The sequence below is a fragment of the Bemisia tabaci genome, chromosome 4, assembly GCF_918797505.1.
Source record: "Bemisia tabaci chromosome 4, PGI_BMITA_v3".
Classification (NCBI taxonomy): Eukaryota; Metazoa; Arthropoda; class Insecta; order Hemiptera; family Aleyrodidae; genus Bemisia; species Bemisia tabaci.
Window position 1 is genome coordinate 19,228,878 of NC_092796.1, and position 27,993 is coordinate 19,256,870.

At 39.2% G+C, this 27,993-nt stretch overlaps 2 protein-coding genes across 2 annotated transcripts in view; one reads left to right on the forward strand and one right to left on the reverse strand.

Annotated features, from left to right (window-relative positions):
• The first annotated feature begins 703 nt into the window (after window positions 1-703).
• LOC109030037 (uncharacterized) lies at window positions 704-5,805 on the forward strand. Its single transcript, XM_019040783.2, has 4 exons — window positions 704-1,423; window positions 3,080-3,426; window positions 4,277-4,460; window positions 5,616-5,805. The coding sequence occupies exons 1-4, from the start codon at window positions 1,213-1,215 to the stop codon at window positions 5,705-5,707; spliced, it is 834 nt and encodes a 277-aa protein (XP_018896328.2). The 5' UTR covers window positions 704-1,212; the 3' UTR covers window positions 5,708-5,805.
• Window positions 5,806-9,387: 3,582 nt separating this feature from the next.
• Window positions 9,388-27,993, reverse strand: part of Osi3 (Osiris 3) — a 33,532-nt gene continuing 14,926 nt past the window's right edge. Inside the window, exons 2-3 of the mRNA XM_019040728.2 lie at window positions 15,527-15,877; window positions 9,388-12,317 (exon numbers count right to left, since the gene is read on the reverse strand). Coding sequence (XP_018896273.2) covers window positions 15,528-15,877 — 350 coding nt within the window. The 3' untranslated portion in view covers window positions 9,388-12,317; window position 15,527. The remainder of the gene's footprint in view (window positions 12,318-15,526; window positions 15,878-27,993) is intronic.

Genomic DNA, 27,993 nt, shown 5'->3' on the forward strand with positions numbered 1-27,993 from the left:
GCGCACTTCAGCTATGCATTCACCACTGCAAAAATTTTCCGAGAAAATTTACAAGCCCAGCGTGCATGAAGCCATCGGCATGTCACAAGAGCTTTATGAACAGGGATCATGAGTGGCTTCGTTGATGCTGACGTCACTAGCGCTCCATAATTTCAATTCATCCTAAAGACTCTCGACCAACGAGCACACCCTTTTTTCCCACCTGTCTCTAGTTCCGTTTGGCAGAAATGAGTCCAAGTTGAGAGGAAAATTTCGATTTTTCCGTCAAAACCATATCAGTCTTAAAAAACGAAGAATATTTTGTCGGTTAAGAATCAACGCAGGAGCAGTTTTCATTCTATGGGCAAATCTGAAAGACAAATTATTTATGGACAAGCAAATGGATTCTTCAAATCAGACAGTCGCAAGGTTTCTATTTTCTCGATCAAGTGCACCCTAAGGCGATTCATCCGGGATTTCATCGATCGAAGTCGGACACTCTTCACCAAAGACACAATTATCGACAGACTCACCGATGGAAAACCGTCGATCCGAGAGGGAGCGCCGGGAAAAGCGCATAATTAGCCCGGGTAATCGTTATTTTGCGTATGCTTGACTTGCGAACAGGAACTAATAACGAGCGGGGCTGAGTTATCAGAGTGTAAGACGCGATCCTTATCGGGCGTTTTATACGGCACAGAACCCGGTGATAATACTAGTCACATCCTGGCCTCTCCCGGGAGCCCCGTTTTTCATGGAAAACCGCGCCCGCGTCCGCGCAGAAAGTGCATCCATTATTCGCGATGAGGCCGGCCTATTCGCCGTTCCGCGAGTCGCTGCAAGTGGAGTGCGCTTTTTCAAGTGTGGCGTAAAGAGCGGACGATAGGTAAATGGTAGCGTGAGTCGTAAAACGTGCGAGTTTACGTTCTTGTTAACAGTTTTGACGACGGAGTTAACTTGTGCTTGGAATATGGTTGAAGTTGGATTCATTGCAACTTCCATAGTATGACTAATTCTCCCAGTTGAACTGCGTTAACTACTCGTATAAACTCTGGTGGTCTCTTAAGTCAAATCCAATCGTGAGCCCGGAGTATACTTCTTCAGTGATAAGTCGTCTTGAAGGACTCGTTTATGAGGTGAAGAAGAGTGAAAATGTCACTGCATCGAAATCTTTCCAAGTGCGTAAATGTGCCTCGTTTTCGGTAACATGTCTCGGTCGAAGTATTCATAAAAATGAAACAAAACCAAACAATTGTGAATATGTTCTTTGATGTGTTTGTATGTGTAATCGCTGTTTCTCTTCCGTTGAGCCAGCAATGTGAAAGGAATTCGACTAATACGGCTATCAAAAGCGTCATATCTCAACTCAGTGAACTGGAACATCTGCTCAAAAACAACGTAACCTCTCGTGAGGACGAATTGCCATCATTTGATGTTGATGCAGGTAGGAGATTTTGTTTCGTTTTGTTCTTGCGTTATCTAGTTCGAGTCACTAATAAAAATGGTGATAGTTTTGGTTTCTTTAGATCGCAATTTCAAAGTTTCTAAATGGTAAGTGGTCGCGTTCAGTGCCTATTGCAAACCGTTTATTATACGTCCAATAGACGTTCCACGGACGGACATGAGTGTTATGAAATGTATGCAAACATGCTTCTTCAATTCTACTTAAAATAGATCTGATGGTACAGTTGGAAAAAACATAATATTAAATTAAATTTTATTGGTTTTTGCATTGTCCAGTAAACGATCCTATCTGTTTCTCAGTTTCAATTTATTACATATGTAGTAGAAAGATGCCAAAACTTCAATTAAAATATGATAGATCATATATTAGTAGTGATTTGGATGAAATCATGAACATGATGGGGTTGAAAGCATTTCTAAGCACAATTATTCATTATTTGACTGACTAACAGAATCGATTAATAATGATTATGAATTATCCCATTAATTCATTGTCATTTATTGTCATGAGAGTTATCTCATCCACACAGTCTACCCGAGGTCCGTCAACTACCTACTCTTTTTGAGTATCTATTAAACGGACCTAAAATTCTTCGATGCTCAAAAGCCGAAGTCAAAGTCTTAAATGTTATTTAATAAAATGCACACCAAAAGTTTTCTGTATGATGAAATATGACTAATTAGGAACGTATTGAGTGGTATAGCTCAACATAATTCACGCAACATTTATGATTTGTCATTTGGTTATGTTGAGTGTTCGCCATAAAGAATTGTTGAATCCGTGAATTGAACATTTGCATGTCACGTTTATATTTCTCTGAGTCTGACAGTTATTGCGAGGTTGGTAAGAAATGCTCTTTTAGGGTTAGTGACTTTGGTGTTCTCAAAAATGTTATCATTCAAGGAACCAAAGCAAAAAACCATCACACCGATTATTGCCAACAACATGCACTCTTTTGTATTTTTTCCCCTCGCTTATTTATTTATATCCTATTTTGTCTTTAAGATCATTTCTTAAGTAGTAAACCAAGTTGAATGTGCGACCCTTTTGATGTTAGAAAATCGAATAGTTTGGTTCTCCCTGAAACCATATCCAAAGCTTACAAAAGCTCTAAAAGTTGAGGCGGTAATAGAGGGGATACCCCACGCTACCCTGATAGTCCATCAGTCCACTACTATATCTACAGTCAAACTCTCCATGCAAAGATAGGAAGCAAATACATTAGCAGGATTGTCGTGTTTTCAGCTTTGAGGTCCCCAAATAAATTGGCAACCGTGCTAACGTGTTTGCTCTCTATCTTTGCATACGAGAGTTTGTCTTGATACAGAGGTGGACCCTTAGGGTATAGCGAGGGATATCCCTTCCATTACAGCCTCAATTTTAAGAGCTTTTTTGAGCTTTGGAGTTGATTTCAGAGAAAACCAGTGGCACCATTGTGTTCCTCGAGAAATCTTACATAAAAATCAATCCTTAAATCGCCAATTCCTGACACATGCAAGATATCCATTGTCCACGCCACCTTTTTGAAAACAAGACACGTCTTAAGATGCTCTTGCAAAATTTTTAACAAAATTAAACTTGGTTACCTTCCCCTACTTATACTTAACGTCTAAATTACACACTTTTTTGTTGAAGGTCGTGGGCATAAAGATCACGGGCTGCTGTACCTGATCCCTCTATTTGTGGGCACGAAGACGGCCGGTCTGACCGCGGCGGCGTTCACGGTGATCAAACTGTTCATCATTCAAGCCTTCGTGTTCAGCAAGCTGGCCCTCTTGTCGTTGTCTTATCTGGTGCTCAAGAAGCTCCTGCAGTACAATTCCATCCACGTGCACAAGATGGTTTCAAGCCCGTCGAGTTCCTTCGGTCTCCACGACTACATGCCCGGGCTCCAGCTGGACACTGCCGGAACATCCACGGACCCCTTCCATGCCCAGGATCCGGCCCACTATTCCACCATACTTCAATCTCCTGATTCGCAGGTATCAGGGGCTGGCATTCAAAATTAAATTTAATCATTTACCCTATTTTTTTTTTTTTTTTTTTTTTTTTTTTTTTTTTTTTTTTTTTTTTTTTTTTTTGGCTTTCTCTAAAAAGAGAGTATGGACATGACATCCGTCCCATGGAAGCCTCAGGACCCTAAAATGACGGCGGTTCGTTTTGGTTTTTGATGATGGAAGGGGGTCGTTGCCAACTGTTGACGGTTATCACCAGCCACACTCGTTGCCAACCGTACTTCATTTAAGATGAGTTTTCTCGTAAATAGCTCACGATTTAAGCACCGATGTAAAACTAAGTAAACACGTCATAATAATGCTTGAGTAATGGTCCCGCTGTGGCATGCAAATAAAACCACATTTTAAGAGATTTTGTATTTGCAAGTGCTCACAATATCTACCATTTCTGGGTCCTAAGAACTCCATAAAGTTCAAGATGGAAGAGCTAATCAAAAGCGGCCATCTCATGGAGACACTCTCCCTGTAAAGTTAGTCTATTCTACTGAAAACTTTAATACATTTTCATAGCCTGAGATATACAATTTGCAACAAATTTGCAAAAATTTAACGAGATTCGCTGATGATAATGATTTCCCCCAGCCAAAGTATGAAAAAGAGTTTTCGCTCTTCCTGAGCGTTTTATAGCCTCTTAAGCCTGTCGGAGAAGTTAGATAAATTTCAATTTTTAAATAATTAATAATTTTGCTTCCCCAAGAAGGGGGTAACTAGCACTGGTATTGGCCACTTGACCTATACTTTTGACAAATGGCATTTGATGACGTCATTGTGTGAGATTATGTTCTAAAATAATTTCTGGTAAAATTTATTGTTCCAGCATCAGGCGTTCATTGGGACAGCGCATCAGGAAGATTCAACGAACGGATTCACGCCATCAAGTGAGTTCACAGGATTGGGTGCCCACGCATCACCAGATCTCCAGGGACAGTTCTCAATCGCTTCGCAGAGCAAAGTTGTTCGGCCCAGCAATGACACAAATAAAGCCGATGATCGTATTTTTAGTAAGTGGAACAAACATGATTTTTGATTGAACAAAACTGTGAGATTTACCTTTTCTTTTTCTCAATTTCTGATCGAAGGGGCTTTAAATTATTATCATTTCCAATACACGTTTACCCCTTAGTTAACACAAGAAAAACAACCACTTGAATGGGCCAGCAGAGAAGGTATGAATTTAAACATTTTGATACGTGATTATTTCCCAAAATATGATTTAGAATACGATTCGCCCTACAAAAATCACTCGTAGCCAAGATATTTCACGTTTCAATTCAAATCTCCCGCTCATAAAAGACAACATTCTGCTTAAGTAAAATCGCGAACTAAACTTTACCGTGACAGTCACTGCGAAATATACGGAAACCTCAATCTCAGTGCTTCGGCTCAGCTGCTGCATTCTTTCAACACTTTGAAAAACACGGGGTGGGGAAGGAACACTGATCGATTAAGATATCTGCCAAGAAAGGTGTATTGCGCGATTTAATTTAAGTAGACTATATTGTTAATATTGTGGGCGGAGAATTCAAACTACCCTCAACCAATGTAAACTGAAGACGTTAATATATTAGTTATGAGTTGATTTCAGTAATTGTTGCTGCGCGAATCGTGTTCTACGTGGAATTCTAGTTGGACGCGTGCATCAGAGTGTTTAAATTCGAACCTTGCCTACTCGTCCATTACTGAGCCTGTGCGGATGCCTGACTGGTCCAAGTTTTTCACTACAAAATTTCTAAACTTTTCGCCTCAAATTATCGTTTCAGAACAACTCAGTAAAAAACACTGATCAAGATTAAAAATATAAATATATTCATCTATCAGTCAAATTGTTGATATTATTTGTATATGCAGAATTATCGTTTCAAGTTTACAAATACCAAATTCTTCTTTCAATACTCAGACCTTACAACAGTGAAATCTACCTTCGGTAGGGTTTTTTCTTTATTCGGAAGAAAAATTGTGTACACTGTGTAAAAGTGCTGTTTTAGGAAAAAGGAGAGGGGGTATTATGTAACTTAATCAAGTATTGTTATTAAAAAAATATTTTTGCATAGGTACTAATTCATTTGGAAATTGAGTACGACTCTATTATAAAAATTCAGAATGATTTAAAGGGTGCGCAATAATGGTGATGGCTTTTATTTTTTTCTGCCTTTCAGGAACGTATCCATCACTAGCGAGACGACGGGTATTTTATCCTGCAGGTGTTACGCATTTTTCGGGAGCGCTGCGGCAACGGCTGACTCATTAAAAATGCAATACTGCATTGTAAAAAAATTTCAATCTAATGTATCTCATTTTCATAAATCTCAGATTAGAATAAAGGATATTTGCACTCGTTTTGTTCAACTCCTGGATGTTCCTCCACTTTCTATTTTCTTTTTCCAAAAAAATATTAAATTAATTTAACGATAAATAAAGTGAAAGATTTAGCTCCATGTTAACTATTAACTGATTCATCTTTACGCAGTATTTACGCATTCTTCATTTTTTGGAGCGTCTTCAATTTCTTATGATACTGTGTAACACCTCTGTTGTGAAGTTGCTTGGGACGGCAAATAATGTGGCCTCATGTGGACGAAAAACAAGAAATTTACGACTGAGCATCTGAGTACTTTTTTCCTTGGAGTTTGGCATCTTAAAGATATTTTTAACACACAATGATGCTTCATTTTCAAATATTTCGCCCAAAATTAGTTCAAATTTGAGTGGAAAGTGGGCGGAAAATGGGTTGAGAATCCCTGATCTATTAGAAATACACAGGAAAAAGACGACAACTTTAAATGAAGATTTCTCGTCCTGCTTGCACTTCTTGTCCAAATTCCCCCTTAACGGTAGATCACGTTCTTATAAGTTGCCCACTTTATAAAGATATCCGAAAACGTTTTTTTCCCTACCCCTTACCCTCTCTTAAAAATTTACTTCTGAATACTCACCCTGTAAAACTTTTTGAATTTATGCGCTCCACTAATCTCAAAATTTAACCTTTTCCCCTCAACCCTTTTGTATTTTTACTGATATTTCCATGTAAATTTATTACTGTTACTGCCTTCTTTAGAGGTGTAAATGACCTTAGATGCTAAAGCACCGCTTTAAAATAAAATTATTTTACTACTACTACTACTCGTTTGAAACGCAAAATGCTCTGAGTGGTTAACATTTTCTTTATCCTCACACATCCATCTTCATTTCTACCAAAAAGATTTTGCGGCTTTTTGCGACTATTAGAGATATTTGAAGTTAAATTTTGGATGTTTCACGTTGCTTTTGCATTGCAGACGTAGGGTTAGTTCGAGGTTGCCAACCTCAGATCAACTATTCTCAAAAAATACGCAAAAAATATCCTGAGATATAACATTTTCTTATTCCTCGAGTATTTTATTTTGATAGTGCCAAAGGATGTCCCTATGTCGGTACCACTATCTTCATAATTTAGAGTTAATTGTCTTTTACCGATTTTTGTCCGTATCGTCCCCAAGGATGCCGCACTGCGCGGCGCGGCGGCCGGCCGGTCATCGCAAAAGGCGCACTGGCGCCTACAAACCTACAGGGATACTTCAAGCATTGCGAAAAGCGCCAATGCGCGTTCCGCGCTGGCAGCACGCTGCTCCGCTCTGTGCTAGGCTCTAATATTTAAACTCGCAGTGTCAGCGTTTCTTAACTCATAATTTTGAAATTCTTGCAGCTCTGCATGGATTACTCTCATTTTAAATGATGGGAAAAAATATGTGTCAAAGGAAAATATAATGTGTGTTTTGTAAATATTAAGGTGGTTTCAAGTTAAATGATTTCCAAAGCGCAATAACTTTTTCTTCTACTTTTTGTGCTTTCACTATGCTACAGCATTGTGTACACGGAATGAAATTGGACGTGTTTTACTCTGAAAGGTCATAGGTCATAGGTCTGAAAGGTACATATGGGTTAAAACGAAGGATTGCGCGCTTCTTCGTCTTTTCCCCCTATTTTATTCATTTTTGTATAGTTTCTCTCGACACAACTAAGGCTCATTCAGATTAATATCGATGCCACTGGTTGGCAAAATCAATTCCAAATCTTTTGTTTCCCAAATCTTTGCCATGTTTTTAAACGTAAATGTTATTAAAATGAGATAATAATTTCATTAAAATAAAAAAAAAAAAAAAAAAAAAAAAAAAAAAAAAAAAAAAAAGTATGAGGTATATTATAAACCAGAAAAACTGCATTTTCCGTGGCTAATAAGCCTCCATTTACACCCAGCGCTATTTTGTCACATTACCATAAATTAATATATTAAAATTACATATTGGTACATGAAACACGCCAAAAATTAGATACGATGTGGAAAAATTGCGCTCATAGTTATAAAGATAAACTTTTGTTAAATGGAACCGTTCTTGGATTAAATAAAAACATGCTGTGACTCTCCGGAAGATTCGTCAATCATTTATAGCGTACCGATATATCGATAATTTTTCGCGAGCCGCCGATTGGAGCGAGTGAAAATTGCGAAAAATCATTTTCAGTAAGTCATTCAGGGCATTTTTCACGATTTTTCAGAAGTGTATTTCTCACATTTTGGCGAGTTGTTGTTGATAACTTGAGAACATTTTGTAGTACGACAAAAACAATAAATTCGTTAAGAACGCTAAAATCCGATAGGATGTGATACTTGACACTCTCTCTCAGCTAGGACTGTCTACACGAAATAATTTCTAACGAATTATTGCGCTCTTTTTGAATCAACAATTGTTTTTGTTATATAATCAACCGTTTTCTAGTTACAGGTGAAAAATTGAAAAAACCCCGAAAATTGATGAAAATATCCAGAATGACCCACTAAAAGTGGGTTTAGACAATTATAGTATGTTTCATATAAATGCATGCATGCTTATCCCGCATTGATACAGCACAGCTTTTTTCGGCTCCGTATAAAATTAAAACTTTTTTTCTGCCGAAAAATTAAGTCGGCTGTTCCGGCCGTAAAGACTTGTACAATCTCTAAAACATTATGCACTAGAATGCATCACCTTGGAATACTTAAAATGAAGGCTCCGATGATTTTTTGAAGTGGGACCAACATTCGCCTTTAACGTGAACCTCTAAGGGTCGTTTCACTATGCAGCGAGCTTTACTGCAAAGATCTAAAATGACAGAGTGCCTTCAATCCAATCCGTCACCTATACTTCGAAGATATCTATTAGGAATACATAGTCAATGAAAAATTATGCTCAGCGCATTGCGATATAAGAACTGAAGCACAAGAGATACTCTCATCCTATGCCTGTATGCAATTATTCGTGCCAAGGACCTATAATTGTAGTATAAATTAAGAATTGAAAGTACTGAGTCTTTTTGGATCCCCGCAATAAAACCCGCCATTAGTGCTGCGCCGCGCCATGCCATGGGCCGCGGTTGAAGTGGAGATCGCCTGGACATTCAAAACTCCTTCACTTTTGCGCGTATGCAACATTGATATCAATCGAGCCGGAATAGTTACATCCAGGATCCAGGAGTTAAAATGGGATTCGTATGGTGTTCGTCGCAGTCGACATTGACCAAGGACGTGTTCTTTGTTTCTCTTGTGTTGGGAAAAAATACAACACAACTTATGGAAATTAATCGATCGTATCTCGAATAAAAGATGAAAATATTTGGATATGTCAAAGAGAGTTGCCTCGGTGTCACACACAATTCTAAGGTTCTTAAGAGCCCTAATGTGTTCATAGTGGTTTATCTATCTCAAAGTCCCATAAGGCTAGCAGGTGTAGATATGGATAGAAATCAAAGGCTCAAATTTGCTCATGGTGGTTGATGGGATACGCAAGTCATGCATGGCGCGCTTAATTCAATCTCCTAAAATTTGAAATTCTCGCTGATATTGAAGTGAAGGAACCTCCTGTGATTATGCCTCTTTATACATGTTTTGGCAGCGGAAAAAAGTAAAAGAATAGGTAAACATAACATCATGTACAACTTTATTGGAAATAAATTAGTGATGAAAATAAATACAAAAGAGCAATATCATAAAAAATATTCATAAAATTGAACTACAGATTCATATTAATGTAATACAAGTAATCATAAGAAAAATGTTTGCCAGAAATAATGAATCTCACGCACCCTGAGTCATCCCAAACTTACTTTTCTACACTAAAAAAAAAAGAAAAAATAGATTTAAAAAAAATTAACAAACAATTTTGTTGAAAATGTCTCCTTAAAAGGAGGGCCTTAATCTAAATTTGTATTTGGTCACCAGCTTTCTTAAACATTAAATGAACCTCGATAAACTTGCAGATGATTTTTTTTTTACCAGTTCGGATAAAAACGGAAGAACGGCTATTTTTCATTCATTACTTACTGTGCTTAAAACGTAATTGAAAGGACAATTTTTCAAAACTAATTTCACCTCATTATCAATTTATCTGTGTCGTTAGTCTTGGAAATAAACAATCCGTCTGTATTTGAATTTTTGCATTCTAGTTGACATATAGTGGAATGATGAGTGATAATTTCTTTGCGTTCAATAAATAGTAGGTCTAAAGGAACGGATACGATGTGAACGGGAAACAAAAAGATTCTGAAAATAATTAGAGTATGTTTTTCTGGCACTGATATTTATACTGCTAAGAGACATGTTATCGAGATTCTCCTTAAGACTAAAATTCTTAGAACCTAAAGAAATAACCTGTTGTAAGTACTGTAAAAAAATTTAAACCTAAACAGATCCTGAGGATAAATTGAATCAGTTGATTATAATCTTTGGCTTGATGAAACAGTGAGCTTTTTACAGGGTAAGGAATAAAAATAAGTTCTATGTGAACGAGATTTTAAAACAATTTGCTATATCTATTTTATCGAAGGTTATAATCTTTATACGTATGATCCTACACATTTGATATAATTAAAAGAGAGAAATGAACAAGCATTTGGGTCGTGAGAATTTAAGGGGAAAAATTAAAATAAATTATTAAAAAAGCTTTAAGTGTCCAGTTGGAGAATGTTGTAAAACCTCACTGATAGTGGATTCCCCACTGTTAAGGAACGAAAGTAAAGATATTTTCTGCTATAAAACAACCAATTCAATTTTAAAGATAAAAGAAAAAGGTAAGTATGCAGGAAGAAGTTGACAAGAAAATAATAGAAATAATATGGCATTTTGATATTAAGTGAGACTTACTTAAATAACAAAAATTAAAAATGAATAAGCAGACCTGTAACATTAAGAAAATTTGAATTAAACCGGAAATCGAGAGCATTCATTTTAAGATTGGGACTGAAAAAAATTGACATCGTCATTGGGTAATATAATGTTTACGATACAAAAATTACCAATTTAAGGATATTTGTTTGGTATAAACTTACGGTGAAATTTTATTGAAAACATTTTTGAGCTCAGTGTCATGAGTAATTAACAGAGGAAAAACTTACACTAAAAATAGTATCACTAGCCATTTCAGTAAGGTTGATATCCATCCTTACCTACATGATTTACACACCTTTGAAAGGAGATACGGTGAAGCACAGGGAATGTCTTCAAAAAAATTATTATGTTGATGTATGCGTGCGTTTGTTGATTCACGCTTTCAAAATGTCAATGTACCGGGAAACGTTTTGTAGAAAGAGTGCTGACAAAGCAGGTTAAGTGCAATTGATTGCAACGTAACCTTGTTGGAATGACTAGATTATTGCCTTAAAATGGACGACCAACATATTTAAACGTGATGGTAACATAAATACAAAAGAATGACCGAAGCAAACGGAGGATTGCTTTTCGAAATTTTTGTATTTTGGGTCAAAAAACAAAGGTAGGATATTATTATTACTTAGTTGCTTCATTTTTTTAAAACAAAAAAATTACGCGTACTTTAACACATAAGACGTTTTTGATCACAAAATGAGCACTAAATACTGCGCGCCTAAACGATACCAAATTCACCTTCACCTTTTTCGCCAAATTTTGTTTATGTTTGCGTAATTGGTACGATTGAGAGTCCATTTTTTGGTTTCCCATCCACTCGAAACTACGTACATTAACTATGAGGTTCTTGACCCAAGCATTCCGCATGACACGTATACATCATTACAGTTTTGTATTTTTGAAGACATTGGAGATTAGAATTAATACGGCACTAACCGTATAAAATTCATAAACAGAAAATACAAGGCAGCATTGAAAGTGAAGAACAAAGAATGTATGAAGTCTGAAGTTAAGAAATGAACAATTTTCATTGAGATGTTTCCGATACTGTGAAATTGTTAACCTCAAAGACATGAAAACAAATGAATTTTGATCGTGATAGCAAATGCATTTAATTTTGATCAGAAATTTAAAACATACATTTTAATTGTGAAATGCAAAGAATTCCTTAACGTAAAGAAATAATAGAATGGTTTATTTTTTGAAAACATCTCCATGAAGACTGGTCAGTTCAACATCGACAAACCTCATAACCTGAAAAAGTAGCGAATAGAGGGAATGAAGAGAAATAAATAACTTTATGTACATATAAATAAATAATTCGAAAAATAAATTACTAAAATCTAAACTTATTGTGTATTCACTACACTGATTCAAAGATCTAACAAAAAATAAGAAAATGGCAATTTAGAAACAATCAAAATTTGAACTTTCGAACTAAAAGCTGCTTACATTTTCCTAATAAAAGCCTTTGGTACATCAAAATGGGGTCAATCATAGTTCTTCAGAACTGAAATTCACTCTCTATACAATTATGTACAAATTTCAAAACTCTTATTTATGTATACAATGATTTGTGGATCATATCTTTGCGAAGTAAGGCGCGTTGATTTCAGCTATGTACAGTTGAGGAAAATTAAAATACTCGGACATACTTCAGTATCGTTTTGACGTCATGTAAAACCTGAAACAGAAAGATGATCTTCAGTTAAATCTCAAGAGTCCAAATTCTGATTTTAAAATTCAATAATAGTAATTAAGTATCCCAAGAAGAAAGAATGTAAGATTAGAAATTAACAGGCATGGCAAATTTGGGATATTAATTTTAAAAAGTGAGACAAAATCGGATTGTCTGGTTTTATCTAGTTTTCTTGACTTTTTTCCAATATGAGATTCCATTTAAAGCATTAATCGGAATAATTGATCTTTCCGAAAAACAAAGCAGAGCTCTAACAACTTTAGAAGTTGTCCATTGTCGCTAAGTGAAGCCCTCTCAGCAATGGTTTGTTTAGAGTCTCATTCCTATGAGCAATTTCTACGTTTAAAAATCAGAACTTGTCAAAATCAACCCGACGGAGAAAGTGTCGAAAACCATGAACAACATTGCTTAATTGGGATCAACAAAGGAATCTACTCGCATTAATTGAAGCGAGATGATTTAGTCGATAAATTTTAACTCCGAGTCATTTCACCGTTTGTTAAGCACTCAGCTTGTTAGAGGCTTTCTTCCACCAATTTACGACTTCGTTAATTAAATCTTAATTAAATCGGCGCTTTTTAATCTCAGCTCGTGGGTGTGCGTTGTTGAAATACGTGCTTTGCCGTAAGGAAGGTTTTAAATCTTTCAATTTTCACCGCTCACAAGATCGAAATCGAGAACGGAAAGCCACTTCTCGGGTGCTTCGTCTTTATCCAATTAGATTTAGCTCTACTTGAGCCAACACAATCACACATCACTTCACAAGTAATTTACAGAAGAACATCAGCGCTGTTTTTTTTCTCACTTATTTTAAAAATGAGTATTTAGATGTTTTCAACTAGGATACACGGAAAAAACAAGACTAGTGTTGAGCACTACTGGCCGTTTAGTGGGGAGTAGTTGAGGGCTGGCGTCTAAGCGCTGTACAGCTCAACACCGGAAGGCAGTACAGGTGAGCACTGAACATGAGTAGTGCTAATCAGATGCCGCGAGACGTAGTTGCGCTTAACAGGTGTAAATTCACCCCAGAGACGTCGGAGTCACGATAGCCTGGTGGTAACGCGCTGGTCTTCCACCGGCGCAAACCGAGTTCGATCCCAGGCGGAGGCGTTTCATATTTTACGCTCGCTCCAAAGTCACTTTAGGGCTTGACACTACTTCTTCCTTAGTGACCCAGCCTCGAGCTGTTTAGTGCCCAGCACTACTCTGACTTGCTGGCTCCATTTGACCTAACCCTCGTTAGTGCCCAGCACTAACATGTAGGTCCCAACCCTAAGCTCGTTTTTTCCGTGTAATCAGATTTTTTCATTGTTTATTTTCTAATAAAGAGGGAATAAATAACTGAACAAATGTACCAAACTGTTTGAACACATATTAAGAGGCTTAAACTGCAAAAAGACGTATCTCTGTTGGCAGCGTTATAGACTTTTTTCCCTCCTTTATATTTTACATCAATATTTACGGAGCGACATTTCCTGAAAACTTTGCTGATATTTTTTCTTTGTGAAGAATATTCCGTGAAAAGTTTAATCCGTGATTTTGGTTTGGTTTCTTAATAAAGGAAAATAAAACGGAGGTGGACATTTTGAGGCAACCTCTTATTAAAGACAGGATGCGGTTAAACTGTACAAAATAACTCAACTTTAGGCTTGAGGATTTAAAGGAGGCCACACGGAAAACTTTAAAATTCGTCACTTTCATTGTAACGCCAATTCTTTTTCTTTCTCCTTTTTTTTGCATGCGTAAAATTTAAATAAAACGGAAGCTCGCATCTAATTGTCATATTCTTTCCGACCATCCTTGCCATGTTTGTTATATTAAAAATACACAGACCTCACAGTCATGTGTAGAAAATATTCATTATATGTATGACTTCCTCATGATTTGGCAACCCAGTTTCATTGATCCAGTTTAAAATGCAAATTAGAAAGTGGGAATTAAAATGAGCAATCAAGACAAATTGGCGTGAGACAGCTCTCAAGTTTAAGTTGACGCCTTGTTGAAAATATATCACGTTTGTTTTCATTCAGGCGAGACAAGATGTCATGAATTAACGTCATTTCTGACAGGAAGACTTCTCATCCGTAAGAAATGCTCATCCTAAATTCTTTATTTAGATTAAGTGGGCATTTGTAGCAACTGTTGACAGTAACTGTCGACAGTAAAAACTGTGATTAAGGAACGACTATTAATACAGACCTTAGATTTTAATTTAAAGACATAGAATAGCCATTTAAAAATAAAAAAAAACAATTTTTTTTATCCTAAAGTCTACCTGGGTCCATTTACCATAATTTTCGGGACTCCAACATTCAACTGTTGACTAACCTACTCGGTGGGTGTTTTGGCAAACTTGTTTGGCTCATTTCGTCACTCAAAGCTCATCATCCCCATCGTAGGTAGGTCAATAGCAATGAAAAAAGGTAATGACTGTTACTCCTTTTATCTGTCCATAAGGAAGTGTTGAATTTCTGAAAGTAAAAGTTTCCACGTCCGTCAAGAGGCCAGCGGGTTGATCGTTAAACTTGATAGACAAATCGATAGACAAAGAGGCTATAGAGAGTATGAAGCTAAACTACTGGTTGAAACGGGTGGTTCTTATAGACTATGAAGGACTACGTAAAGGGTCTTTAGTGGGTTGCCGTTGGTAAGTCTATTACCTACCTCCTTTGTCCGTTGCAACCACCCACTTCCACCAATAGAATCCTCCATATCCCTTTTATCTTCTTTGTTTACCGTTTTGTCTATCAATTTCAACGATCAGCGGGCTGATCGTATTGATAGACAGCGCTGTAGACAAAGAAGGCATAGGAAGTTTAGAGCAATCCTATTCGTTGAATTGGTGGTTCTTATAGACAAAGGTTAATGATGGGCTAACTATAGGGTCTCTCGTGGGTTGCCGTTAGTTAGTCAATTGATTACCTCCTTTGTCCATTGCAACCACCCGCACCCTCCAATGAAATTCCTCCATATCCCTTTTGTCTCCTTTGTCTATAGCTTTGTCTATCAGTTTCAACAATCAGCCCGCAGCCCGATGTAGAGGGTATTTATTTGTCTGTAAAAGGAGTTTCGATCTTTAATCAACCCATCGACGATTTTTTCTTGCGCTCTCTTCTTTTGGATCTCCAGTTGCCATAATATTCGTATACAATTACCCTAGCCACTGGCCGGTGCTGTAAATTAGGGTAACTGACCTTATTCGGTTTTGAGGTAGGCCCTGTAGGCGAGGGAGTGAGCGTCGGTGGCGTCTTGGCCCTGTTCGCCGGGGACGTTGATGGCGCGGCCCCAGCCGGAGGAGTAGGTGTCGGCCGCGTGGTGGGAGTCCGAGTGGTGCGGGTGGGCTACCACCTCGTAGGTCACGTGCCGCTGCTGGCTGAACAGCTTCTTGAGCCCGATGACGGCCGCCAGGAGGAACGCCAGCTTGGAGATCAGCAGGGCCTTTCCGACGAGCAGGGCTAGGGCTTTGAAAGCCAGCACTCCCAACATACCGAACTTCATGATACCGGCAGCGATGATTGGGCCCAGGTTCTTCATCTTGCCTCGTCCTGCAAAACAAAAATTTTTCAGGATTATTCTCACAATTTGCACTCGGAAAAATGGACCGAGCTCATCAGGAAAGAACCAACTCAAATTTTCGAAAAAATTGTGTTAAGAACGTTTTTAGGTTCTATTAGTCGTATATTTTCTCTTACCAAAAACTCAAAGTTGAAAAAAAAATTAGTTTGTAAAAAGAGGGGTTAAAGTTTACTTTCTGCATTGACTATCATGGAGGAGTAAAATATCAAACCTCCTTTTCTCAGTTTCAACTTGATGTAGGTTGGCTCCTTTATGATAAACTCGGTCCAAACGAACTACGGTCACAAGAAATAGGGCAGATGCGCCCGTCAGAGGGTAAAAGGTCCATGAACGTCAAACGTTTAAAAAAAAAATCTTTAGTAAAGAGACTTTAACGAACGATAAGAAACGTATCTCTTTCTGGACACTTTCTGGTGAAGTTGTGATCATACAGTTTCTTACTCAAATTAGATAGTAGCACCCGAATGTCATCCATCTGTGCGTTTTACGCCGCGGTGCCTTAAAAGAGTTGCTGCGGGCGGCTTTGAATACGAGCAAGATAGTCGGCAGTTTAGCACGATTTTAATTATCTTCAACAATCAAAATCTACGATGAACACGATCTGATTGTAGCGCGAGCGCCGCAATGCAACGCCGTGACCATCTTGCTCTCCCATCCCTGACCTGCTCTGCTTCCTAACGCTACACAGAGGTTTGCATTATTGCGCTTGAAAACCTATGATGTTGAAACCATTTTTAAAATTACATCTATAAAAATCTTTCAGTATGAGGAAAAAAACACTAAGAAGTGGCCCGAACAGTATGTAATAAGGTGGAGAAAATGTTTTACTCTAATTATAAATTTTGGAACTTCTTGGCTTTGCTTTCCCCGCAAAATGGTGTGGACCCAGCACTATTTCTCCACCTTGTTACAATCTTTCAATATTTATATCAATACTTGCAATTCGAATTTCGGAAGGATTTTTCACATGGATGTGACGATAGTAAAAAAATTCTTTTTTCTGAAGATTAGATTGAAATTGCTGTAAGCTATCGTCGTGTGTGCATTGTTACACTTGTTCATCGTTAAGTGAGTAATTTCAACTGTGCACCGAGAAAAGACAAATTAGCCGTAAGAGCCGCGACGCGGTGTTTCTATTGGGTCAATGTAACTGCGTTCTATCTTTTGATTATCTTATTTTTGATTCATGCAACCGAACGTTTTACAGTTCGGTTCATGCAACTAAACTCTTTCTTCTGTAGATATGCTACCGAATTCTCTTGCTATTCGGTTCAGTTTAGATTTGGTTGCCTGAACCAAACAGAACGCTCACATCGTGTTATTTCTCACGAAAGAACTAACCAAATTTCAATGTTGTCAAATACTCCTTTGCAAATTTCATTTTTATGAGGAGAATCTTGGTCATTTTTAAGTGGACCACATTTTCAATAAGGAACCACTATTTCTTGCTAATTTTAGAAACAACATATATGCCATTGGTTTCCCTACGCAGAGAGGTACTTCTTACAGAAGAGCCAGCGATAGTGGTTCCTTATTATTGCAAAATGTAATCCAAATGATAGTTATTCTCACTGATTTTTCCTCTGACTCCATGCATAATTCAAGAACGTTTTAGATGAAAATTGAACCTGTGGATTTTCGTAAGAAATTGAATTTTTTGAGTCAATGTGGCAACCTTAAGATGGAGTTACGTTCCTTCGTCCGGGAAACAACAAAATGATTCAAATCGTCCGTAAATTTGCAACACCACACCACGGTTCATACAATCGAATTTTTTTTCTTCGTGTGTATTTGGACCGCGTCATGCAGAAAAGGACCCAAGCCACATCAGCTATTACCAAATTTAATTGGGCAATTTAATTTTTTTCATGCATGGGAACGGTCGTGCGGATTTTTGTGCAAATTTCAATGAATTTTCTGCACGGTGCGAAGCAAAGTCCTTAAAATTCTCACAGGAATGCGCACAAACGTTCTCTTGTAAAAAATTGAATTGCCCGATTAAATTCGTCAATAGCTGACGTGACTTGGTTCCTTTCTGCTTAATGCGGTCCATTTTTTCTTGGTTTTCTTTTTTCTGAGCCTGCCCAACTCGCGGCTCAGACAGGATGTTAAAAAAAACGACTTCCGATTTTTTGGCGTAAAGTTAGGAATTCCGCGGGAAACGGAGCGGGGCGAGGAATGCCGGAGAGAAAAGTTCACGAAAGTGTGATACTTGTGCGACCGGGTACTCTCGGTGGAACGAGGCGTCGCGTTGCGTTGCCGCTGACGGTTTTTCATTAGCGAGCGTGCGATTAAGGAACCACACGTGAAGTAACTGTTCGTGACAGGTGGACTCGCGGAAGGTATGCAGTGAAATTTTTCACCCATTCCGTCTTTCATCGTTCATCTTCCAGCTTCCACCGCCCGAACTCGGACTCCGACTCTTTCACTGCCTCCCTCTCCAGCACTCGCGCGAGAGGAATGTATACAATACGTACTCCCAGGAATGGCCCAAGCGCAGCTGCCAAGATCCTCGTCCAATTCCCTCGCTTTTCCGATCAAACACCGATAGTGGAACTCAGCGACTTTAACGCAGCGTTAGGAAAATAAACTAAACTTGCGGCAAGTAGCTCAAGCAAGTTAATCTGCGGAATAATTCTGAGGCACTGCCCACCTCACTAAAAACAACATCTATCCTGTTTGTAGAAACGGAATCAGCTTCAATAATAATATAATGTACACTTCTTTGAAGAATTATTAGCTGAAATTGCATTTTGGATGTCAAAGTGGGCCATCCGGCGAGGTCTGAACTGGGGAGAAAAAGTCTCATGTTTCATTTTCACAATTTTCCTCGACAATTTCCCCACAAAGATCCTCGTCCAATTCCCTCGCTTTTCCGATCAAACTATAATTTTCACCCGCCAAATCAACTTTTTTTTTAATAGATACAAATTTTTACCAAGCAGCTCGACAAAATATTAACATGAAAAAACATGGGGGGGGGGGGGGGAACGGGAAACAAGGCTAAAAGTACAACACTAAATCCCGAGACGTTTACACTCAAAACTTTCCTGTCGGAAAATGAAAAAAAAAATTGAAAAAAAATCAAAGAAAAACTTACGTCCTATAAATTAGTGGCCGAAAATCCGAAATCCGAAAAAAACCCTTTCTTTTTGAAACATGTTACCCAAATTAAGGGTTCAGAACATGAAAATGTTAAATGACACCTTTAAATACGGTCCAGTAAAGCTAGTTTAAAAATACACCGAATATAAAAACATGAATTTAATCTCTACATCACATTTTTTCAGTCTAAAAGTACCAGTCAAACTTTTTTAGGCAACAAGACCCTGTGTAACTTTTAAATTGTAACTCGAGTCCTCTTAAAATTACATCTGTTTAACTACATTCTAATCTACATTCTGGATGACCAGACCTCTCATCTGGAAAACGCATCCCATCCGAATATTTCTAATCAGAAATAATGCGGCGTATTTTCTTACACGATCTGACAACTGTGTCCGCACGTGCTGACCGCCGCAGCATCACGCCGTGCGAGTAAAACTGACCGTGAACCAACCTCAGGGCTCCCGGCCACTCCGCCTGTCCCCCTGGCGGCCCCCCGTAACTCCGCGGGGGGCTGCTTTGTCTCTGCGGATGCCTGGGCTACCAACCCAATTTCATACGCACATTCGCCGTTCAACGAATGTACTTATCCAGCCTTACTTTCTATTTCTTTCCCTCACTTCCCGGCTAGTTATCACTCCAATTCCTCTCCACCGTAAGCCGCCACCTCCAGTACTTACCCTCCTCTTCCGTCTGTGAACTTTCGTTCAGGCCATCTTGATCGGAGACGTTAAGTTCTCTTTGGACTCAAGTGGTGGTCAACTGCGACGCCGAATCGATCGAATTTATCATAATAATGTTTTCTTTTGCCTAACTGCTGAAATTCAAATTAATGGAGAACTACTGATTTGGAAGCACGGGCAAAAATGCATTACCAACACTCGAGTGCAAGGGAAACTTTATGGCACGTACATTGTTTCCAAAATAAGCCATTCATAGTCATTCTTTATTGCAAAATGAAGTCAAATTACTACAAAGCTACTGCGACCGTGGTTGCGGCGCGTCAATCCCCCCATGCATGAAAGACGAATAGTGGAACTCAGCGACTTTAACGCAGCGTAAGGAAAATAAACTAAACTTGCGGCAAGTAGCTCAAGGAAGTTAACCTGCGGAATAATTCTGACGCACTGCCCGTCTCACTAAAAACAACATCTATCACGTTTGTATAAACAAAATCAGCTTCAATAGTATATAAATATAATGTACACTTCTTCGAAGAATTATTAGCTAAAATTGCATTTTGGATGTCGAAATGGGCCATCAGGCAAGGTCTGAACTGGGGAGAAAAAGTCTCATGTTTCATTTTCACAATTTTACTTGAAAACGATTCTCACAACGGAAGTTTACACAGTGTGCTTCGGTTTATGCCTTATCTCGTGGCCCATTTTGTCTGCTAGCAGCCCTATTCGCTAATTTTACGTCCACAGAATGTAACATTAGCTGCAAGGTCTATATCAAGGGCTATATCAGTAAAAGTAGCTCCTTAGATATAATTTGGGGATCCAAAACGATATGTCAGTATATTATTGTTTGCAGTGTGGGGGTGGTTGACAATGCCAGTCAACATATTATAGAGAGGCAAAGCATTTGTTAAAATTGAGCGTGAGAACTTGCCCTTCCAACCGATCTCTTCGTTACTGCTTCCTCCGTTCACTGGAAAAAAACACATTGGATCTAGAGTCCAGACTCTTAAAAACAGCGACAAGAAAAAATACTCTTGATTCAATCAGATTTAAGCGTAAATCAAGAACCAAGCCTCTTAATTTGAGCGGATTTCCTGATTTAAGCTTAAATCTGATTGAATCAAGAGTCCTTTTTCTTGTCAATATTTTCAAGAGTCTGGACTCTAGATCCAATATATGTGTTTTTTTTCCAGTGTTGTGTTTCTTTTTTTACGGTGGGTTTAAATCATCAGATTACAGTTCCATGACTGCATAGCTGACCTATATTTAAATTCAGTCTCTGATTTACCCTTTTATCCAGCCGTAGGTTTCAGTCCCGAAATCCCGAGACATCAGTAGAATGGGCCCAAACACGGGGGCATGTTTGATACGCTCACTAAGCGGCGGGGTGGCGCGGCGTGATACCAAGGCCTGGGAATTCATTTCAGTCGAAGTTCGGCTTCTCTAGTTAAACAATTTTTTCGCCGCAACTGGATTTGTTCCGAGCGTAAGCCAAAAAAAAATTGGTTCAACCGGAACTAGATATCATTTCTCTGTTTTTTTTCTCGCCAAAGTGAGGAGGACTAGAAGTTAGACGCGTCCGAGGGCGAGGCGGGAATTCTCAGCATGCGGCGCTAAGTCAGTCGATTCGGCGCGAGATCTCTCGGGAAGAATCTCGACGGAGCCGCCGGCAACCGGTCAAGCGAGCAAAAGGAGGGCTAAGCGCCTGGAATTCGCCCCGATGCCGCGGATGAGGAATAACTTGCGTCATTCAGACGTTCAAAGCCGGAAAAACCGCGCATCGACCGAAAGTTCCCATCGCAGTTACGTTGTTTCAATTCCACCTCGCGTCGCGTCGGTTCCCACTGTCGCGGATTCTCAGTCATTACGCGCTCTCCGGTCGACTCCACTTGTGGTCGCGACGAAGACGGGACGAAAACAAAAGTAAACTTGATGCTTTTCTGCCCCCCCCCCCCCCGCCGGGGCCCGGTGTCCGTGTTTATATCGAGACGAAATCGGACTCGTGCGGAAAACTGGAGTTCCCGCTCCGTGCTGCCTTCGCCGGGGCATCTCTCGCCGTTCGACGCTGTGTGAAAGTCGCGGAGACAATGTGTTATAAAGTAGATCCCCGGATCTGTCGCGATGCATGCTGGGTGCTATTGATACGTTTTATATTTTTAAGTCGGAAGGATGGTTTAAGAAAATGACATTCTTGTCCGGGGACATGTCATGAGGAATGTTCTTCGGAATTCTTCGTAGTATTGAAAGAGGGGGAAATATTTTAAGGCACCGTCGATTGTATAATATATGCTAGTTGACTCAATTTTTTTTTCTGCTGGTTTTATGACCTTGTGTCTAGCGCCTTCAGCCGCCAACTTTAGTCTGTGTTTATTGTCCGTAGACGTCCAGGGATTTAGGCACATCCAGCATGCTCCAGGCTTTTCAAATTTTCAGGGATTAAGGCCGAGTAGAATCTGACTCAAAATTTACATAATCCACTTTGAGGATAAGGGATATCCAACGATCCATAAACTATAGATGATGTTTTCAAGAGGGAGGGGTGATCCTATGTTACGCCAACGGTGAATCTCGAAACACACCCGGAGCAACAATTAGGAAAGGACAACGGGTTTCATGGTTTATTAGGGGTCTGTTGCTGAAAACGGACTTATATCAGAGTCAAAATAAATTATTTGAAAATTTGTGTCCAGATATGAAAGCTAAATATTCTTCAATTGGGTTCACGATAAAAATGTCTACCCTAAGCATTTACTGTAAAAACTCCTGTAAGATCCAATGTTATCGAGGTTAAGAAGTGGATAGCAATTGGACAGGTCCACTCTTCGCCCGCCTACCGAACGATCGCTCCATATATGTTACGTTTTTTCGTGAGCCATCACCAATTTACAGTTTCTATATCGTTGGGGATATACTTTAAAGAATAATACTTCATATTGTAAAATTTGAGTAAACCCAAATTTAAGTCGCCACCGAGTTTTACGTTCACCAGTAAAAGGCCCGAGTTTGGACATCCACTAGGACGAGAGAAAGGAAGAGACCATTGAAAATTCAGACGAGCACTATCCTCCGCCAGGAGAAAGGATCGGAGCTGGAGCTAAGCTATCAAGCAGCAAGTAGGCATTAAATGTCTGCATATGAAAACACGCCCCGCGATCGGCGCCTGTCCAACGATCTACAAAATCCCGACTAGCGCTTCGCAAGTTCCGTTATGATTTTGTTGGAATATTTGTCTTGGTGGCCAGCGCTCGGCCTCTTCCAGCCTGGGTCATTTGTTAAATTTTATGGGCTTCGCCGGCCAGTGAAGGTGCGGCCATGGAGTTGGCTCCAAAGCATCGGCAGAGACGAATGGACCCGCACGGAGGATGCCCGGAAACTCATATCCTGGTGGGCACACTTCGACTAGTTCCGCACATAAAGTCCACGCTTATAAGTCTAGTCTCACAAGCTCGGGTCTTAGGACTCTTAACATATGGACCAAGTTTCACCGAGAAATGCACCAATTCATATTTTTTTTTCGGGGGGGGGGGGGGGTGAGTTGGGAGTAGTTTTGTATTCAACTGGTCGTAAATTGTCTCCCGTCAAAATTCAAAGTCGAGAAAAAATATTTCGGACGTATAACATAGTCATTAAACTTCATCCTTGGCACTAAATCTTATGGATTGATCATCGTATTTTTTGTGATTTGTGTATCAATTTGTAAGTAGTGGTTACCATCCTACCAAGACTAAGATGTACAAAAATCGACAAAAGAGATTATCAATATTTACTACCTAACATAATGATGATAATTACTACTCATTATCAGGGCAAAGTAGTTAATCTGCTTAATATTACTATGATATCAGAGGGGTAATCTCTAAGGTCTGGAGAAAATTGCGTCAAAAACAAGATGTCATAGCAATCCGGATAATCTCTGTTTGAAAGTCGACAAACTTAACAATTAATCGTAATAAAAATGAAGTGTGTTATAATAGACGACGCAGATCGGCAAATACACTACGTAGTTATAGTAATATCTTAATGACAGACATGTCTTAATAATCTCGCATGTTGTGGATCTTGGTAATATCAGCCTCCTTTTCTTCATTTTCTCGCATAATCAGAGCTCTCTGGAGCCTTGGGCAAATTTAAAAGCATTGACGCCTCTTGTGACTTTGCTTTCATGCACACCGTTATCGCTTGGAACCAAACACGCCTGTTTTAATCAGCCAAGGAGATTGTGCATTCAAGAAAGAAATTTCACCGTCTACCGATATTATATTTAGACCCGTCATCCTGAGGCATCGCCGTTATCAGAATGGGAATTCAGTATACAAGCTCAGTTTCAGGGACTGCCTCCAAAATTCCTTCAATTCATTCTCGGCAATCAGGCGTGGCAATACTAATCTGTTTTTAACTAGAAGAACGATACAAATTACTAGGCTGTTTTTGACACATTAATTATAGTTTTAATCTCTAGGATTGATTAAATACATAATTAACGATATGTGCATTAAAAATAGAACGAACATTTTTAACTGTAGATAAACACGTTAAATTTGAACGGGAGAAAGTAATGGGCAAAGAACCGTCTTTAAAGCAGTATTTAGGCTGTCAGCTTTGTAAATGGCACCTAATAAGAAGAAATGATGGGCAAAAGTTGGCTCATTTAATCCGTATTTGAGCTAGTCACCCTTTCCTAACTTGATCAGTCTTGTGAGAGCTCAATTAATTGAAAATCCTGACCAGGATTATATTATGCCGAAGAGCGCAGATTCTGCTTCTAAAGATTTTCAAAAAATTAACATTGCTAATTTTTTTCTATTAAATTGAATTTGTCTTGCCTCATTTTCATACATTTTTTCTTCTTATCCAAGTCAATTTTTTCGGTTAAAACATTAGTTTACACACGCTTTAATGCAAATGATATAGCCTTTTGATTGGACTATAATTTTAACGTAAATGAACCGATATTCTTAGAATGCTCATATAGTAGATTCCAGGTCTTACCTACTTTTCTGGTCATAACTTGCGTGGTTAGACTTGTTTTAATCCCAGTAATGCAATGCCACTTTAGTCAGCATTGTTATTAGAACCGAGCGAATTGTTACCACAAAAATAGCATTATTATAACTATGACTAACAAAGTTGGTAGGACCTTTTATCTTAAGAGCATTTTATAGACAACGATATTTTTCTCCTCGTGCGGATACCCGTCTACACCTTTCTGATAAACTCAAGGCAACCAATGCTTTATTTTAATAAATTAAAAACGAAAATCCAACGTTCATCCGTGACTGACACTTTTCAATAACCGCATATCCCGAGGAGAGAGGGGAGAGAGGTTACAATTGAATCGACTCGGTATACGTCTTAACAAACACAGACCAAGTCCAGCGAAGCGGTATTTTCATTGAGTGACAATGACATCGCACCTGTCTTAATGATTCCGTACCCATCACGGCGCAACGCCATGCATCTCATCTCACAAAAGCTCCGCGCCGCCACCCGAAGCAGGGCTTTCGTCGTGATCCAGTTCAGCCTGTCTGATCTTTTCCGGGCCGATTCCAAATCACAATGCTTCGATTTTCTAATCTGGATCCGAGTTGGATCTTCACACCTCTCCTCGTTGCATCTCTATTGTTCCGGCTCGGATTCTCTCACGGGCCATCGTGTAGCTGCCGCGTGAGCTGAGGAGCCCCAAGGGCTTCGTTAAATATTATCTGGGGCTGGGATGGATCATTGAGAGAAAGATAAAAAAAAAACAAAGTTCGTGATTAGGGGCGTAATCAACATGACAATAATTTGGATCAAAATCAGCAAACCTAATAAATCGAAATTAAAATATTTTAGTAACACCTTTTTTTACATCTCTAAAAAAATGAATTTGGTATGGAATTCCACCATTTGAGAACATCAAATATAGGTTTCTTTATACTCTCTCACCTCCCCCTCATTGGTTAATTTGAAGGATATAATTGAACATTGGTTAATTCCATTCGTTATATTCGACTAACAAATTCTAGGGGGAGGTGAGAGAGTTTTATTTATTTATTTATTTATTTTTGTTTATTTGCCATCCAACAATGTTTTAACAGAATTAAAAAATTACATCAAAAGAGAAAAATAAATAAACACAAAAGGTTCTCTACAAAAGGTTAATTAATCATTATTGGGTGGCTGCCGGAAACGCCGAGAGGCATAGCATCAGCAGAGGTGGAGAGAGTGGAAACCTATTCTATGATCTGAAATGGTGGAATTTTATACCAAATTCATTTGTAAAAAAATTTAAAAAAAGAAAATGTGTTTGTAAAATATTTTAATTTCGATTAATGAGCCAAGATATTCCCAGGGTAGTTTGAAGACTTAAACTCAGACGTAGAAAAGTAAACCATTTCATGACGTGACATCTCACTATTCGTCTGGTCCAGTTGGTCATGCTATATCTATCGTAGAAAACATTTCCTTGTTCAACACTTAATGAGTCGGGAAACACACGGGAAAGCTTGGAGGCCTAAACGCTGCGGTAGAAAAGTAAACCATCTCATGACGTGACAACTCCCTATTCGTCCAGTCCAGTTTGTCACAACCAGTTTGACAGCCATGGTGAAAAAAATTTCCCTCGTCCGTCACCTTTAGTAATATTCGCATGATGCGTCTTCATACGCCGAAAAGTTGACGGAGACTTACATCACAATTTCAAAATCCAAATTGAAAAAGTATGAGACGTTAATATCGTTCGCAGACACACTGCTAGCAAAAAAAAACATGACTAATCGATGTCGGGGTTAATTTTTCGCTCGGAAAAATTTCGCAAATTAGGTTAGAATTGGTAAACTACTTTTGCAAACCTTTGGTTATCGGAATTATCATGATACGAACTTTTACACCATATGGATGACAGCCCAGGAATGTCTCTAAAATAAAGATGTCAATGTCCGTGTGTCAATGTCAATGTTAATGTCAATGTGATGTGATAGTCGTCAATGATGGTAGATGATGGAAATGTCTGTCAGGGATGTCTCTAAAATATATTTGAACGGACCGATTTTAATTCTACCCCAAAAAACGTGCATTTGGACTAACTTTAATTAAACTTTAGACGGTTTTGATCATGTGCATTCATCGCACATTGGAAAAACCCCACATTGAATCTAGAGTCCAGACTCTTGAAAACATTGACAAGAAAAAATACTCTTGATTCAATTAGATTTTTGCTTAAATCAAAAGAAAATCCGCTCAAATTAAGAGGCTTGGTTCTTGATTTAAGCTAAAATCCAATTGAATCCAGAGTATTTTTTCTTGTCGATGTTTTTAAGAGTCTGGACTCTAGATCCAATGTGTTTTTTTTTTTCCAGTGTTCGCCATTTTGATGGTAGAGCACGTCTCCCGGTGTTTTAATTCCGACTCGTCTCTGAATGCGATGCATTCGTCACCGATAAAATCGCGTGCGAAACTCCGCCACCGGCGCTGGCTCGGCGACAAATCGTGCATCCCACAATTCGCGGTAGGCCGCACTCGACGCGCGAGCAATTAAGTTGAAAATTCGCTCAATTAAGCTCCGTGACTTTCATCGGGCGACGCCTCCGAGCTCCAAGCGGGAGCGTGCCCCGCGATTATATCTCGTGCAGAAAACGGGCGTCGCCCCCGGGGACAGCCCCCCCCCCCGCCCCCCGGACCCCACATCCGCTTGACCCCCTCCGGACTGGACGCCGCGAGTGTGTCAACTTCGGGGTGAGGATGTGTGCGTCGAGTGCGCGCGGTTGTGTGCGTTTCGTTTCATTTCCACTTTCTTCCCGTTTCCGATAGGGCCGTAATTACTCGCCGTTTTCGCCACCCCCCTCCCGCCCGAGACGGGGCTCTCCGGCGCGTGCCTGCGGTCACTTTCGTCCGGACTCGGAAGCTGCGAGAGATGGACGGGGGGAGGGGAGGGGCTGAGATACATCTTTGCGAACTGGTTCAGGATGCCACTGCAAGTTGTACGCACAGCGATTGAGAATTTCAGCGCTACTACTACAACAGTTATACGCCGTGAAGTGGTCGTTAATCCTCGGTTGTCGGCTTAGTGGAGGCATGATTGATTTCCGGTGTTGCCGGGTTTATGCGTTGTTTTGCCCTCCCAAAAAAGGGGGAGGGAAAGAGGAGGAAGATAGGAGAATCGTTATCATGATGTTCCTGATGGCTAAATTATTATTTATTTAGTTATAAATTTTGATATCACCTTGCAAAACTCGGATATTATCTTGAAGCCTTAGGTGCCCGTGCCCCTCCTATAAACTGAAGATAAAATGTTGAAGCTTGCAAGGCTTATTAGAAGT